Source organism: Lates calcarifer, linkage group LG10, assembly GCF_001640805.2.
Source record: "Lates calcarifer isolate ASB-BC8 linkage group LG10, TLL_Latcal_v3, whole genome shotgun sequence".
Classification (NCBI taxonomy): Eukaryota; Metazoa; Chordata; class Actinopteri; family Centropomidae; genus Lates; species Lates calcarifer.
The window spans coordinates 8,858,122-8,876,024 of NC_066842.1; the positions used below are offsets into that span (position 1 = coordinate 8,858,122).

The 17,903-nt window shown below is 41.4% G+C and overlaps 2 protein-coding genes across 5 annotated transcripts in view; one reads left to right on the forward strand and one right to left on the reverse strand.

The window, feature by feature from the left end:
- Nucleotides 1-11: 11 nt before the first annotated feature.
- On the reverse strand, nt 12-11,052 carry ucmab (upper zone of growth plate and cartilage matrix associated b). Of its 4 annotated transcripts, none has more exons than XM_018684513.2 (5): nt 6,657-6,937; nt 6,389-6,451; nt 6,198-6,296; nt 935-1,033; nt 12-843 (listed from the first exon to the last, which is right to left on the reverse strand). In XM_018684513.2, the coding sequence occupies exons 1-5, from the start codon at nt 6,712-6,714 to the stop codon at nt 746-748; spliced, it is 417 nt and encodes a 138-aa protein (XP_018540029.1). In that variant the 5' UTR covers nt 6,715-6,937; the 3' UTR covers nt 12-745. The 4 variants fall into 4 exon arrangements, with proteins under 4 accessions (XP_018540029.1, XP_018540030.1, XP_050929202.1 ...); XM_018684514.2 differs by having other exon boundaries at nt 15-843; nt 6,198-6,293; nt 6,657-6,934; XM_051073245.1 differs by lacking the exon at nt 6,657-6,937 and adding an exon at nt 8,676-11,052 and having other exon boundaries at nt 148-843.
- The window catches only part of LOC108888507 (cyclin-dependent kinase 17), a 30,900-nt gene continuing 21,084 nt past the window's right edge, over nt 8,088-17,903 (forward strand). The window contains exon 1 of the mRNA XM_018684509.2: nt 8,088-8,621. The gene's annotated coding sequence lies outside the window, so the exon portion shown is untranslated. The remainder of the gene's footprint in view (nt 8,622-17,903) is intronic.

A 17,903-nucleotide genomic window follows, 5' to 3' on the forward strand; every position in this document is an offset into this window, starting at 1 on the left:
CATTGTTTCTTTGACAGTGAGTAAATATCAATTTAATTAGACTATATGCACATCTCTTATAAATTGTCATTGATATATATTATAGGTTTTTAAATTATTTATTGATCCCAAAACATTAGTAGCTTGATCATTCCTGGTAACATTAAGACTAATTTAAAAAAGACACTAGTTTCAACTTCACTGATGTGACTACTTGCTGGTTTAAACAGTAATAGTTAATTGACTGTCTTCGCTTTTGGACCGTTGGTTGGAAGTTAATTCACCATCATCACAATTTTTACTCTTGTCTTACATTTTAAAGACAAGATTGATCAATTAATCATGAAAATAAACTGTAGATTAATCAATGATTATAATAATTGTTAGCTGCAGCCCTAAATAAAAGCAATAACGATTTCTTCATGCATGACCTGTAACATATAAAACATTTTTACTTATTTAGTATAATGATAATAAAAATACTGTATGGCTATTACCCTATTTTGTCATTGTCATCAAATGTTCAAGCACAGTTTGTGACAAAAAGAGGGTTATCACCTCATTACTTATCTACATATTGGAGAAAAAAAATAATAGTGTAAAAATGGGGTAAAAAAATGTTATTATTATTATTACTTTTACAAATAAAGCAGTAGGAGCCCAAACAATGAGGAACAAAAGCCAATGTCAACAACTCGAGGTTTAAAAACAAGTTAAAACTTGTTATTCTGTTGACACATCCCTCCTCTCTCACTGCCCCTCTGGCTCAGATGGCGTGACGGTTGTACTCATGGGGAGGATGCATCCCGTCATAGTGAAACTCCCTCCACTGCTCTGTGCTCTCTCTGGTCCTCTCATCTTGTTCTGGAAGATTAACAGAATTTAAGATGAATGAGTTTGTACAGTGAATGAACTCATCCCTCTCAGCTACATCAGATATGAGGAGTTCACATACCATCATGCTCCTCTTCAGCGTGGCTCTCAAACTCATTCCTCTTCTCCTCGTGAAATTCTCTTTTCCGTTCATCTGCGGCCAAAACCAGCCTCTGCTCAGCTGCAAGCACAGAGGAGGATGATGGTGAAATAACTGAGCGTAGAATAAAAAAACATTTTAGATTCAGAAGTCATTTCAACCCAGAGCTGCTATTTGCTGAGGAATGACCAGACATTGGTAGTCCTGAACTGACTAACTAACTGAAACATAAAAAATGATATTTTTGGTATGTGGCAGTGGTATGAAGACTAGTTTTACAGGTGAGTTTTTCAAGGGGCAGGGTACCCAAAAGACCTTCATATGTACCAAAGAGTCAGTACACTGAACAACAGAGGATTATTTGTAGTAATATTGTAATATCTGCTTCTGTAAGACCTGCAACAATTTAGTATGCTCCCTTATTCATTTATTTAATTACGTTAGAATAAAATTGTGTTTGGAGCCCAGATTGGTTCCTCTTAGGGTACATGAGGTTTGTATTTGTAAACATGAGACATTATCACTAAAGTGGCCCTGAAGGCCAAAGCACAACATTTCCGGTCCTTGTTTATGATTGGACAGATCCCAAATCGAGCGGCCCGGAAGTGGCTCTGCCTACGGTTTACGCTGTTCACGGTTGCCCAAATTGACAAGTCCGATAAACCAACGCGAGGCATTTATCGAGTACCAAACGTCGTTGTTTCTAAGGCGTAAAATGCAAGAAATCGACCATAAAACGCCGTCAAAACTTGGCTTCCAAACTTTACCAGTGGAGTTGATCGGCTCGTGTGTGCAGTCATCACCACTTCCATGAACGTAACTTAGGTGGTTATGTTTACGTAGCTAACTGTTCCTTTAGGCTACTTTGTAACGTTAAAGTTAATGTATTTTTTTCGCGGTGTTGGAGTTTGTACGCATTGCTGAAGAGGCCTTGCTGGATCTCAAGACTCAGCCAAGAACCCAGAGCCGGAGAACACCACTGAGATGTTAAAGGGTCAACAAGGTAAATTAACTGTATTAATAAGTGTTCCCACTAACCTACATCTTAGCTTACTGTTGGATAAGGCAGCTGTGATTTAAAGTATATTTACTTTGACTTGGGATTACAGAAGTATTCGGTTTACTTAAGTAAAAGTACCAATACAGCAATGTATACTCCATTACAACTGAAAGTCCTGCTTGAAATATCCTACTTCAGTAAAAATCACCAGATCACATGATGTGATTAATAGGAGAGGATATAGGAGAACAAGAGGAGCCACCACTTTGGATATAAAAGCTGACTTTCTCTTTGGATCACTTGTCAGTATAGGTTTGGAAGCTGAAAATTTTAGTCTGAAAAAATCTGATTGATGAAATTGAATCCAGTTTACACCGTTTTAGTTATTGTAAACAAAACACTACTACTTTTATTTTATTATTTAATCTTGTCAATAGACATCTGATTGCCAAAAATAAGATACATTCACATTAGTCATGTTTTTCTTTGGCAAAATATAGCTGAATCATCAGCTGATTCAACAAAAATGTCATTATAGTTCCACACAACAAAGGTTTTACTGTTGTAGCTGGCTGAGGTGGATGGTTTCAACAATTTTCAGTTAATCTCTTTAACAATGCTCCATATTTATCATGTTTATGTTGTTGTTTTTGTTGAATCTTAATCTGAAAAGGAACTAGTAGCTTCAACTGTAAATAAATGTAGTTTATTTATTTGACAAAAAATATAATACTTCCCTCTTAAATGGAGTAGAAGTGCTAAGTAGTAATAATAGAAATACTCAAGTAACGCACAAATAAATGTACGTAATTACTTTATATCATTGCAGAACACTCTGGAAATAAACTGCAGCAACAAAAAAGACCCACAGTTTCAGTTGAAAGCTCACTTACAAGTAAAGACACACACTCAACACAATAACTGTTGAACATCACAAAACTAAAAAAAACCACAGAACTGAATCACCAAGTTAGAACAAACAGTGCTTTCTGTGAACTTCAGGAAGCTGGTATTTTTGGTGAAGCTGTGATTCATAGAAGCTGATTGTATCCAAGGCTGACACACCAAGACACAAAATGTGGACCCCCAAGTGATGGAAAGAAGCTAATGACTCATGTCTCACCCTTTTCTTTGATCCACAAAGAATTGCAGTGTGTGGGTTGAAAAGATAGGTTAATATTTTTTAAGTCCATCTTCATAGAGAACTCACGTGCCCAAATGTACAATGAAGTCATTGGCTGAAACAGCCGCTTAAATATTTATTTGTTGTCCATCATGTCAGCTTGCTACATTTTTGATATCTTCTCACAGCCTACCATTAATGTAAGCTTTGCTTGGAGGCTACATTAAATGCATCATGCATGCAGAAAACTCATTGATTTATTTTGTTGATATTTGCTGAATAAGAAATAATTTTATTTCCACTGTGTTGTGTATTGCTTCTGCAGCTGTAGCAAAGCCTCTGAGTGAGGAGCAAATGCTGTTTTACCTCAAAGATCATCAAGAAAATATGCAGTGGAAGCCCTGCACCCTTTTGGCACAGCAGAATCTCTGTATGATGTTGAGTTCATATTTTCTTTACATCTAAGATCTCTTTCCATTTCCCACCAAAAAATTAACTCAAAGTTTCAATAAGGGATTTGAAACAATTCAGATTAGATAAATACTGTTGAACCCTGTGCCCATGTATGAAACTCACTCTTTGTGTTTTCCAAGACTTGCTGCACTGGAGGAATAACATAAAGAGGGATAACTTTGGAAGGTATCCACCTGATCTATTTTACTCAGACTTAACTTCAGCTAAATTTCAGATTGCATTTTTACACAGAACAAAGATGTTGTGGATTTTGTCCCCCTTGCTGCATATATATATATATATATATATATATATATATATATATATATATATATATATATATATATATTAGATATATGTTAGAATTTAGACTACTATCTAGTATAGATACAGAGTGGCATGGTGGAGCAGTGGTTAGCACCGTTGTCTCCTGATTCGAGCCCCAGTGGAGTTTGCATGTTCTCCCTCTGCCTGGGTGGGTTCTGTACAGGTACTCCAGCTTCTTCCCACTGTTCAAAGACAATTAGTCTAATTGGTGACTCTAAATTGGCCCTAGGTGTGAATGTGAGTGTGAATGGCTGTTTGTCTATATATGTTGGCCCTGCGATGGACTGACGATCTGTACAGGGTGTACCCCACCGCGACCCTTAAGGGATAAGCAGTATAAATAATGATTGAATAGTATAGTATATACAGAGAAATGAGGCCTCCATGTGACCTCCGGCAAAATTGGACATATGAAGAAGACCAGAACACATTAGAGTAGTTGTTGTCATGTGTGGGCAAGTTAGCTGTTACAGGAAAGCTTTGGCATAGCCATGCTAACCTTTCCGAAGTCAGGCCATGATCTTTGACCTTTTACCAGGATTCCATACACAAGTCTATGCATGCAGTGTGAGGCTGTGGCTCATGTCAAGAATTCATATTTACTAGATTGAGTACTGAGGGCAACTAGCCACTATTTTTGGTTTGTTATCCCTTTTAGATGTTGCAGGCCAGGTTTAATTATCTATCATTTTCTTCACCTGACACACCACAGCTGACCTGCTTCTGATGCCTTAAACACCTCCCACAAAAAACCCTGAAGTCACACAGGAGCATTCGTTTGGAGTCTAAGATCCAAAACTTTCCCTCAAACAACTAATACATATATCAAATATTTTCCTTTGCAAATTTCATCTACCTGCAAGAGAAATGTTCTGCTTTTATATCATTATGCAGCAGGAGAGGCTCTTCAAAGTGAGCACAATTTATTTGTCTCACTTTTTTTTTTACTTGGTTTTTATCTGACCCCTTTCTGCCTGTGTGTCGGCACATTCCACATTCAGCTCCCAACTGCTCACCCACTCACTCGTCCATCTCAGTCCTTTCACTGTGTTCTCTGCTTTGTGTTCATTTTATTCCTCCTTTAACTGCACAAAGTGTCTTGTTGTTGATTCGTGCACACAGCCCCACAGCATGTTACACAACTCCATTTCAGAGTAGCAGCCTCTGTGTGTGCTCTCACCTTCCTGTTGGCAGAACTGTACATAAGAGTGCTGTTAAATCACTGAAGAATGTCAAACATTGTACAGCATGTGAATTTTCGCAAAAAGTTTAAGGAGAATATTGACAGATCTGCACTGGTGTGAGTTTGTGTCACTTCCATGCTGCCCTGTGGCTCCTGCTGCAGCCTCCAGCAGAGCTGCTGTGTGACCAGGCAGATCTGAGGTTGAACAGTTAACAGCTGCTGGCAGCTGCGAGTTATGGAAACATTCAGACTGCAATAAACATGTTTTTCTTAATGTCAGTCATCTCATCTACTACTGTGCCTCAAATTTCAGTTTTTTAAAACAGGAGAAATAATTCCATCACAAGAGTTATACTATACAGTACCACCTGTTTCCAGTACAATACCATTCTTCTTTTTGCCAAGGATGAGGACAAAAAGAGGTATTATTTTGTTCCATGTAGAATTCAGCTGCTACAAACTTTGACTTGACACCAGTACTTTTTATCTCTTTTTCAAGCGCCTGTTGTACAAGACAAATTCCCCAAAGGGGCTCAAGTATGCAAACCTTCACTAGAAACACTGGAGTTATTTAATGTATTTGTTTCTTTTCTTTTTTTAATAATGCACATTCATCTACGTCACTGTAAATGTGTGCCAGGCTAACTTTCAACATTTGTCCCTCAGCCAGACAGCTGTTTAATCAAATAACAATAAAGCAAACAATATGTAAAATTCTGATGAGAAAAGGCAGCTGGACTGTGAGGATTTCTGTAAGCACTTTGGCAACTTCTTGCACACTGCAAAGCTTTGTAGACTGGTGTGTAGGATCGAAAACTATTGACTGTGAAGAATCCAAGGAATTAAAAAAGTTTTTCAATCATAATAAATCACTAATAATAAAGTATACAGGATTCTTTGGCTACTCCTTAAATATTGAATCCTGAAAATGAGACTTAATGATTTAATAGGACAAATGCTTTTCTAGTGAATCATCATTGATATTACCAAGTTGGATGCAACATGATGAAGTCCATTCTGGCATAACGGTGTGGAAATCAGTGTGAGACTACATCTGCTGCCAAAATGTGTACTTACTTACATAATGAAGTACGAAAGCCAACCGCTACCACAAACATACAACCACACACACCACCTTGGCTAGTCAAAGCGAACTCACCGTTAATCTCATCCTGAGACTTCACGCCCCGTCTGCTGCGTCTTCTGAAGAAGTTTGAGGCGTCAGCCTCCTTCATGAAAATCCTCTTCAGTGGACCTGCTGTGGAAGCAGGAGGAGGTTCAGCTCACAACATAAAGGGATAAGAAGAGAGGATGTATAGCAGAAGAGGTGCAGCTGATGCAGCTCCTCACCTTGTGGATCTTTAGCGCTGCCTGTGCTGCTGGGCACAGCTGCAGAGTCGGCCTCTGGAGACACTGGGTCACAGAACAAAACATGAACGCTCTAAATTAAAACACAGAATCTAGGTGCTTACCTCTCCATGAAAAACTAGGAAAACAAGCAGCTATCATTAATGTGCCAAAACAAGATACTCCTGATATATAAATCCACATGCAAGTCAGATGCAAAAACCCCCCACAAAAATCTAAATCCCACATTCCTCTGCATCAGAAGACTCACAGGAAAGTGCAAAGAGCACAGTAAGGAGAGCCAGGAGGGTCGCATACGTGCAGGACATCTTTAGCTCTGTGTCTGAATTGTTGAGATACAAGCAATGGACGAGAACAGGAATGAGAGAGGTGAGTAAGACGTATGTGAGAGGTGGGGTGGGAGCCTGGAGGAATATTGACTGCTTGTCAGAGGAGGGAGGGAGTGACCGAGCAGATCTGATAAGAGACTGAATCCAGCAGACAGCAGAGAGGGGACAGGGAGGTGCTGAGGTTCAGTTTTGACCTGATAAACTTGTTGAGATCCCTGAACCACTTAGTTTTTCAGTCATTGTGCTGCAATTAAAGTAAGGTGAGGTGACACCATATGTAGACCTAACATTTGGGCCTGTTTCCTCAATTGTACCATAGAGGGAAGACCTTAGGGCTCACTACATTATTTACCCTACAGGCTGAATATGCACCACTTGCCTTGTTAATACCTGGATTTACCAGGAAAAAGATGGATGTCAGAAAACAAAAACACTGACATTTCTGTAAAAAAAAAAAAAAAAAAAAATGACATAAACCCGGGGCTCAGAGTTGGAGCAGTGTTTTCTTGCCAAATGTCTCATTTGCAGATCCAGCTGAAATGGGCACCTCAACAAGGCCGCTCTCTCTGCCTCTGCGTGAAGTTGTGCCGGAAAGTATGCAGCCCTCTGTTTGTTTGAGTTTTTTTCCCACCTGAATTCTGGCTGTGCCCTAGAAAAGAGTGAATGTTTAAATTGTTTTGCTGGGCAATCTGAGGTGGAGGGATTGTTGTTCGGGGAAGTGAGAGGAAATTGGAGGGTTTGAGAATGTTTTGCTCAGGTAAATGAGAAAAAGCATGTAGGAGGAGGAAAATGACACTTAATTTGCACCAAATTATGATCACACTCTCTGTCCCTGCTGAAGGGAAAGCAGAACAAAGTATGACATTGTCATTAAAAAATGACATATTACAAATGCTGTTTAAACACTTAAAGAAATATAGTTGTAGTTGAATTAAGACTTTAACAAGAGATTAAATAACTGTATTTTTATTTTCAGTTCTTACACTGAAAGCTGAAAGATTTTGCTGTGTTGCAAAAACTGATGCAGTTTAATCCAACAACGCAGCAACAAATCCTCCTTCATGAAGCTTATAATGCTCATTTTTATTGAATTTCTTTTAGAGAGGTGCACCAAACTGCACAGTCTTATGTTGACAGGTGGTCATATTATTTTCAAATCAATGAGTGGATGTAAAAGAAACAGACACACCTCTTTCCATATAATACAGCCAACAACAGACAGCAGCCACCAAAATGAAACTGAACCAACATCTCTTTAAACAGTTTCAACACAAACTGAATTTTATAACCCTCATGGAAGTAGGATTTATTGCAGGACTCGTGTATTAGACTGCATTAGTTTTAAATATGTGAACCTAGTGAACTGCCAGCAGGGTGTTTTGGGGTGTAGAGGTGTGGGGCTGCAGCATTTCCTCCACTAAGGGCCGCTGTGGTGCCGCTCTGACAGCGCTCCGTGTCGTTTCCAGCACCGACAGGTGGGTGGTGCTGTTTCCCCGCTGACATTTAGATGACACGGCTGTGTGGTGGCAGGCAGAGGACACACTCAGATCAACCAGTAATCACCACCGTACCTCACAACTGCCACGGTCTCTCCGATCTGAAAAAAACCACACACCAACAGCGGCGCTTCCTATTTCCTACCGGGGGGAGTGAAACTTTAAAAAGCCTGAAAAGGAACCATGCTGCTGGACGATACAACCCCGCGGACCTAAGCGACACGGAGAGACCAGAAAGTAGCTACCACCGAAACCACAAAGAAGGAGAAGGAGAAGCGATCGGTGCTTTTTTGTTGTTTGTTTGTCACACACGGAGGGAAAGACGGCATCCGGCCTGAGAAGAAGCTCCGAGGTCGGGGACTCCGGTCGGAGCAACGCTCATCGTTTCTGGTGAGAGACAGAGATTGAGAGAGCTCGTTTTCGGTGTAGTTTCTGTGGATTTACCGCAGAGAGAAACGAAGCGGCGGTAGAAGCAGCAGTAGCACCAGTGAGTGAGAGACTCAAGAAACATTTCCACCAACCTGCTTGTGAAAACAAAACTGGGCTCAACAATGCAGCGATGTTTACTTCACAGCTCTCGGTGTGAATGTGAATGCAGCCGTTTTGTTGTGTGAGCTTTGTCCCATTCACCGGTCAATGGCCGCATTTAACTAAAACAAACTGTGAGGTTATGAGCTACACGCTGCACACATGAATGGTAAAGCAAGTTCAGAGCGGTTAATAGTTTATCACTCCTACTCCCCCTCTCCTCTCCTCCTGTGCGAGTTAAACATTTGTGTCTGCTTTGTTTTTTAATTCCTCTCAGTGCAACACAAACAGTCGGCTGCTTGCTTGGTTGTCACTAAACTGTACGAGGTTGTTAAAAAAAAAAAAGGCAGGGCTATGGCTGGCGGCGGCTCTGCATGTATCGTCTTGCATAGTTGCTACCAAAACATTCACTGACCCACATATCAGAGATGTCCTGTCTTTCTAGTCCAAAATATTTTTTTTCATCATCTACTTGAAGCACAAGCTGCGCAGACTGTACCAGTCTCTGAACTCTGACACACACACACACACACACACACACACAATCGGTATTAACAGCTTTAAGCCTTGTCAGCTGTTGTGTAGGTAGGGAAGGCCAGGACAGCAGCCTGCATGGGAAACAGTTGGAGAAAGACACACTGCAGTTTCTAGGAATCTCAGCTTTCAATGAATTCCTGTAGTTCTGATAGGGAGTCAACCTGTGTGGTGGTGTAACTGTGAGTGTGAAGTTAACAGGATGTCCAGAAGGAAGACATCATTGTTGTGGAGAGGGTTGATTCTCATGGCAAACAGATGAGGAAGTTCATTTTGGTGTGAGAACACCCTGGAGCCCATGTGGCTACATATTTATTGCCACATATGTTTTGACTGCCTCATTCTATGTCTGCTGACTCAGAGCACATGTTAGAAATACTGTTAACTGGGGCTGAGAGATACAGGCTGAAATCATTGTAAAGAAATTTTCCATTATCTGCAGTGTATTAGGTACACATAGCTAAAACTAATACAATGAGTACATTATAATCTTCATGAAGGTGCAGTTTATTGCATTACTGCTTTAGTCTTGGTGAGGCAAAATCTTATAAACTGGCAAAAGCACTTATAAAACAATCAAATTGACAAAAATATTCAGTTAAATATCATAGAGGACTAAGATAAAAGAGCAAATATCCAAATAGGATCATTTTTGGAACTAGTGATTAATTTTCTCTCAACTGACTAATCAATGAATCATCTAATTGTTTCAACTTTTTACAACATGAGATCATATCATGATTTGATTCTGCCGAGAGTCTAATTAATGATACTGATTTAGAGCTAATTACCTACACAAGAAAACAAACTTTGTTACTAGGATTGTGCACATTTGAGTTTCGGTACAGAGACCAAAACAACTTTTAAATACTGTATTCAAATCTGTGTTTTTCTAAATAGTTTATTTTATTCATTTAGCAAAACAAACCAACCACCTGAAATATTAAATGTTGTCAAGCAGCTGTCAAGTTGTAAGTAGTCAAAAATCTGACTTGAGTAAGACATAGTCTGATCAAAAAATAAGGGAAGAAGCATTCAGAGCCATCTTTTTTTGATACTGTGAAGCAGAAACACTGTGGCCAGTACTAGGAAAATGAACTGAGGTAGGGGTTAGAATTACTGAGTGCAGTCCTGCTTGTTGCTGGTTATAGTTTTTGTTTTGCTGATGGTTGAATGAAAGAGCTGTCATAGCACTTTCGCTCATTTCCTGTGAGCAGGTTTCAGTTCGACAGCCACAAGCTGCTGAGCTTCCTTTCAAGATGTGAATGATTCAGGAGCTTCAGGAGGTGTGTCGGCCTCGGACTCAGAACGCCTCGTGTTGAGCCCGGTACCAGCAAGAGGGAAAGGAAGCTTTTGGGACAGGGGTGGGTGGGGGCGGCAGCAGCAGTGTGCTCGTGTGTGTTGGTTTTGACGTGGGGTCGTTCCCTTGGTGAAGGCCTTGGGGATGGTGGTGGCAGGGTAACCTGACCCGCTGTGAAACAGCTGTAGCTACGCAGGGCTGATCCCTCGAGTCCCAGTGCAGATCAGATGATGGTCCAGTATGTGTGCGGGTTGTGGGTGTGTGCGAGTGTGGGTGAGCATGCACATGAACAGAAGTGTTTTTGCCAGTGCTTCATACTCTACTTTTACAGATGCAGTGACACATTTTACATTTTACAACACAGTTTAAAACCAAACTCCATTGACTTTTTGGACGCCTTTAATTTGTTGACTCTGTCTTTTGCTAATAAAAGTGTGTGTCCTCTCTGAGTGTGTGAGCTCTCATGTTTAAGCGGCAGGCCAAGACAGCTGGCTGAAGGTTAATGTGTCACTGCTCTCTGGGGAGCAGCTGCTATGTCACAGGCACCACTCCTGTCTATAGATAGCCATGAATACAAACTCTTCCTCTTTTCTCTGCTGCATTAACACAAGAATTCTGGTACCGGCATGCAGCCCAGTCCTCTCACATACAGTTGCCCCACAAGACAAATGCTGCCGCTCGCAAGTTTGGCTGCTTTCACTCCCTGATTATCTATCTCCGTCTGAATCTGAAGTGTCTGGCCCTACCAAAGACCCTACCGCCCAACCCTCCAGCCTTGAGCCAGCTGGCCAAGAACCTGTTTGATTGAGTTATACAGTAATAACTTACACCACATATCTGGGTCGTCATCTGCAGTATTAATGTCTGAAACAGGTGAGGGACAAATATTGCCTTTTTTCCTGTCACACTTGGCAGGATTTGCGGGAGATGTCTGAACACTTGTCTGGTCTTTATTTGGAAACAGACACACTCACATCATCATCCACACCAGTGTTATCACAGCTGGAGTGGCTTTGCATATTTGAGATGCGTTGAAGTGTTCATAATTAAGTTCTCACTGGTTTAATAAAAAAAAAAACATGTTAAATCCCAGAGTTTGGTTTTTTAATTAGCTGAATTTAGGCACACTCAGTCTCAGCTCAGGAGGTTTTTTTTAAATCAGGGATAGAGAAACAGTTAAAAACAGTTAAAAATGAATGTCAGGTTCGCTCTTAATGACATTATCAATTTTCCATTTAATTCAAAGCTTAAATCACTTGTTTGAAAGAAGAAGGAGCATGACACTTTTCTAGAGTGTTTTCCCTTTCTTCAAATGCATAGATCTACAATTGAAAAATGCAGATAAGAGTGTCGTTTATGAAGCAAATCCCCCCAAACATTTCCTGGTTCTAGCCTCTCAAATGTCACAGTTTGCTGCTTTGCTTTGTATTTTGTGTCTTCGTAAACTGAGCTTATGGTTGAACAACATCATTTTCAGCTTTAGTGAGGTATCTCAATATCTTCTGAGATTATACAAGTCAAGTAGTTACAAAGATATTTGATCACTAAAATGATCTTTCCACAAACAAAGCATGGACATAAACAGAAAAAGTCAGGTGTAAACAAGATACCACTTTAACTTCTTGCAGAGTTTCACTCAAGTGATGCAGCATACGACTGAGCCTGGCATGCACGCCGTCTGAAATTACTACAAGGGCTTCTGAAAGCTGGTTGTGTTTGCAGTTTGATATGGAAATTGATATTCTGATAACCCCATCCTGCCGCCTGCCCTCTGATAGATAGCAGTCTGGCCTGTTGTTCGCTTTTAACAGCCATGAAAAGCTATCAGGACCTGGTGGAGAGGGTGGGGAGGGGACGGTGGGCTGCTGGTGCAAGGATGAGCGCAAACGGTCAGGGGTGGGGGGAGGCTAATTGTTGCTCTCTCTGATGCTAATGCTCTGCTCACAAACGAACGCCAGGTGACTTGACTCAGGTTCACATCAGGTCTATGCCTGGGTGATTATCTCCATAATGAGCCAAACTGAGTCTGTGATAATGCTGTCTTTTATCTGGAATAAATGAAGGATGTGAACATATTATGTGAATATAACAACAACAGCAATAAAGATAATTATTTGTTAAAGGCACATCTAGAAATATGCATATTTATGAGAAGATATTGACACCTGATGTGTCCAGTAGCTGTAATATTTCCAGGATCCAGTCTCTAAAATAGTTTTATCTGGTCATCATTTTATCCACAGAGGATTCAGACTTCCCCAAAACATGGATGTTTTTCAAAAAACTGGATTAGATTTTTAATTTGTATCATCATGTTGGAGTGACACCGTCCTTCTGCCTGCCAGATAAAATCAGACTCTGTTGATCTCAGCACCCTGCCCTGAACCCAGCTGGGTCCACAAGGCTTATCTGTCACAATTCATGCTGGCCTTTCATCCCATTCATAAACTGTGTTATCATGTGAAGTCTAAGTGGTGCTGCAGATGTATCGTTTTCATTTAAATGGTGCGTTTAATTTCAAAGTCATTGTTTAGCTATTCATGACACATCTCTGAAGGGAAAATAGTTTTTCTTAAATTAATAGTAATTCTGGATGCACACAATCAGAATTTGCTAACATTATGTGCATTTGTGAGCCTGTAGCTGGAATATTGATGGCAATAGTAAAAGCACCTCATTGATCAAGTCAAAAGGCCAAACATAAGCTTGTGCCAGTTTCTCAGACGTGAGTATTTGTCTTTGGAAATTGACTAGCTTTGGGTTTTGGACTGCAGGGAAAGAGGGAAGTGTTGAGGTGGGGTGATAAGCCACCCAGATCCTGATGCTTCTCATTTTGTAATCAGAAGACGACGACCCAAACAACAGCCACACTCATTAAATATCATGGCATTTGCTGTGTGAAACAGTGCGTCACTTGTTTTCCCCTCAAGGTGAATATTGTATTTCATAAAGCGGTGTTCGTTTTTTCTAATGTCGGCAGAGGTGGCCTTTGTTTCAGGCTCGGTGGCCTACACAGTAAAATACTGTGGGGAAATCCTGGACTGTTTGTCAGTTAAAACAAGTGAGTAGAAGAGGTGACTTTCAGCTGCGGAAATAGTTAGTGCTGCGAGTAATGATTATTATGTGATTATTTTCTTAACTTATTGTATTTGATTGACCTGTAAAACATCAATAGACTGTGAAAAACAATATCCTGACACAAGAACAGTCAATTAGATGTTTTATTTTATCCAACCAACAGTCCAAAACAAAAAAATATTTGATAACATATGTCAGAGAAAAGAGAATTCTCACTTAAATGTTTAATCTATTATCAAAATAGTATCCTGACTTGTCAGTTAATCAATTAATTGTCACAGCACTCTTTTTTAAAATTTATTTATGGATCAATTAATTGATTAATTCATTTGGATTTATCAATTGAGTGAAAAATTGAAAATAGTCAGCTCTAAATACAAGCCACACAGATGAGAAATTTGTAGGCTGCTCTACAGCAACGTCTGTTCTTCTTGGAGTCTGTAGACCTATACTACAGCTCAGTATACCATTAAAATGCAGCTACTAACCTGCAGTATTGAACTTGGTCATCTACTATCTGACTGCAGGCAGTGTTGGGCCTCAGAGAAAGCTTAGAGAGGAGCAGGCCTGTCACTCAAGCTGTCGTAACCATAGCAGCAGTGTTAATCAGCCGGCATTCAATCTTATTGCCTGTGAGATCTGTTGCTGTGCGTCACTGGTCTGGCCTGGCCTCCTTCGGCCGCAGGCTCTGGCTGAGGTGTCCGTGTTTCCCATACACACACACACCGGCACTGATCAGTCTGTCAGCAGTGCTCAGCCCTGCAGACACAGGCGACGTGTGTGACAAGCGTGAAAAGCAGGGTGAGGAAAGAATGTGTGTCAGTGGGGAATGGAAAAGAGCTCTTTGTGTACCTGGCCTTGATGAAGTTCAAACAGATCTTACGTCGAAGTAAAGCCTCACCTGCTGCAGTGTGTGTATCTGTGTATGTGTGGGGGGGCATGCTTGGTTGTCATGCTCAGCACTGCTCAGCTCAGCACCACACAGCACGTCGCCACCGCCTGCGTCTCATGAAAAAAAGCCTACTTTTTAATGTGCACAATGCAGCCTTTATATAAGGCTCCCATAATGGAGCCAGCTCCTTCACTCATGTCCTCATTGTCTTGGCCAGGATGAGAAAAGGCTGCTCTTTAGAAAAGCAAGGCTGAGCTCACCCGTGAATCATGCCAACAGTTACGCTTGTTCTCTGCCTCTCTGTGTGTGTGAGGCAACCAGGGGGAGGTTTTCTAACCCCCCCACCCCACCGTTCTCCTAAAGGTAGTGACGTTTGGAGGTTTACTGGACCCTGCAGGGGTCACAGAGAGGTTGTGACCTTGCTTTTCCTGTTTTCTGTGTGTGGCCCAGACAGCAGTCTGGAGGCTGTGGTGTGATTTGTTCATGTAGAAGAAGTGGGACAGTCCACGACTTCCCCAGCGATGTTGGCCTGCGGTGAACTAGCCTGGCATTGCAGGGTTTGCCATGGGGGTGGTGGCTCCTCACAGCAGGAACTCTGGTTTTACCCTTTTAGTAGCCCTCTGTTCATCATCAGCACAGTTACTGCTTGCTTACAGCTACAGTGGGAAAAGGACAGAATCCATATGAAGCATATGTCTGTTGTCACCACTGCAGCATCCATTATGCTTCAACCCCCCCCCCCCCCCCCCCCAACTCCTCTGCATCCACCCCTCGATCTCCTGCTTACCGCACTGCCAGGAAAACCAAGGTGGAAAATGCACTTTAGCATACAGCTGGAAATGTCAGAATTAGTCTGTGAAGCGAGAGTCACGTCATGGTGGGTATCAATGGCTGGTTTAGGGGATAAAAAAAAATGCAAACGTAGTCGGGGGGGAGGGGAGGAAGCTGCAGGAGTTGAGCTATAGGGTGTGAGCTGGAGGGAGATGGAAAATCAGCATGCATGCTGTCTCCTGCTGTGCTCTGCATTTTCAACATGGAAAAAGCAGCAGGGTTGCCGTGGCAACAAATCCTGAATCAGCGCACGCGCTCGGACCCTTCCACTCCACCCCACGTCTCCCCACTCCTTCTCTCCTCCTCCTCTTCCCTGGCCACCTCCCAGCGGATCTGGAGCTCCGACCTCAAACCGGCCTACTTAGGAGAGCAGGGATGAGGCTTGGAACAGGGATCATGTCCAAAGCCCCACACTCGATCCCAGAGCAGGAACGTGGGCCAGCGGGTACGGGTGAACAGTAGAACCCCCCCGCCCCCACTTCTTCTTCTTTCTACTGCTGTTGTTAACTTTCCATGGAGCTCCCAGAAAGTGATCTGTATCCACTGAGTCTGTTGGAGAGGAGGTCATGTCCTGGTTATTTATGAGATGTTAATGTACCCCCTCATAACCTCATCATACAGATTCATAAATTAAGACAGGATTCTGGATATTACCATGGAAACCGAAGAGATCGACTTCAAAACCCAGCAGTAAATGGCGTGTCAGTTTGATCTTAATTCGGTGCAGTATAATCCTGATTTGAGTTTATCCCAGTGACTGTAAACACATTGTAGTGTTTTTGTTTGTCCAGAGTAATATCAGAATCATGGCTGCAGCTAACGATTGTGCTCACTATTGATTGATCTGTCAATAATTTGTTTTGGCTAATCATTCAGTCTATGAAAAGTCTAGTCTAGACTAGTGAAAATAACACGTTCCTAAAGCCCAAAGTAACTTCCTGATTTATTAGATCAACATTCAAAACCCAAAGATGTTCTGTTTACAATGATGTAAAACAGAGAAAAGCAGTAAATCATCACATTTAAGAAGCTGGAACAAGCAGATATTTCATATTTTTGTTAAATATCTAATGGATTGTAAAAATAATAACTAGGAATAATTATTTCCACTCTGATCACAATATTCATTTACATGGAGGTCCATGACAAACATGTAGAAAATTTGCTGGGGGGGGGGGGGTGATCTCTGCAAACTCATAACTCTGATGTGGAGACTATTAAATCACCAGTGTTTTGATGGGTAAGTTGTCGCCTTCAGTGCACTCTTCAACAGCAGCAAATTAATGGTTTTCCATCAGAGTCCATATGTGTGTGCTTTTTCTATCTAGTGCACATTTTGTAGGCTGTGTGTGAGGCTGCAGCAGGAGTGTGGGTAACGCAGTGTGCTGTTCAGTAGATGACAGACTGCTTGCTCATGCTGGAGCTGATGTGTCATGAGGCGGAACTGACTGATGTGAAGCTGTTATGACAGTCGAGTTGACACTCTGCCTCATCTCGCTCTCTGAAATAATTAGACTGATTGTTGCTCGACTAAGAGCACGGAGGGGAAGAATGTATGGATGTAGGATGAGTGTTGTGCAAGAGAAGATTATTATGTAAAAAATATATATTCTGATCAGTCTGAATTGAAAAATGAGGCTGTAGTTGAAAAGAGTGTGCCATCCTTTTGACCATCCTTGGACACTCAAGCTTGTCGACAGGTCTTGGGGAGTTTTACTGCCCATGTGAAAAAGGTTGCATATTAAGCAATATGTTGCTTCAGGGGGAGGTGCATCAAATGTGATAAATAACCTCTGATGTCTCTTGAGTCAGCGTAGGTTGGGTCTGAAAACTGTAAGTTTCCAAATGACAGAGATCTGGAGGCGTGTCATTAGACAGAAACGAGCTTCCCAGATTTCTGTAGCTGTCTCATATCTCTGCTTGAGGCTGGCAGCTCAAGGCTATGTTAGCCGCTGCTAGCATAACACACCTGAATCTCTGACCCATCTGTCTGTGGTTGAGTTGCATCGTGGGCAATGCAAGCTCCATGACATAGATCAATATGTGGAATAAAAAAAAGATGATATCTCTGGTTCTGCTGCATTGATTTTGTAGGAGTGCAGAGCTAAATTGGTGGAAGCGAAGGCCCTGTAAATTTGCCCTATTTGCTGAAATGAAACTTTCAAATCTTGGATGTGTGCTCTTCTCCCTTCACATACTATAGGCTGCCCAAACTCAGATCTAGTGCCTCTCTTCTCATTTTGATATCTTGAAAGTAGTCTTGAGTTTGTGAACCAAACCAGGAACAACATATTTGTCCTAAACTTCTCAGTCAGGTAACTGAAGCTAGGGAATACCCACAAACTGTGAAATTTGGGGGTATTCCAGTTTGGATTTTTCCTCACTGCTATCTGAAGCTGTGTGTGATGTATTAAATTTCTTTAGTTTAAGTGCTCCTGATCTGCAGCTTAACATTTCATCTTTTCACTGTCCCAGTTTGCTTTGGCCTCAAGCCCGGTTCAGACAGACG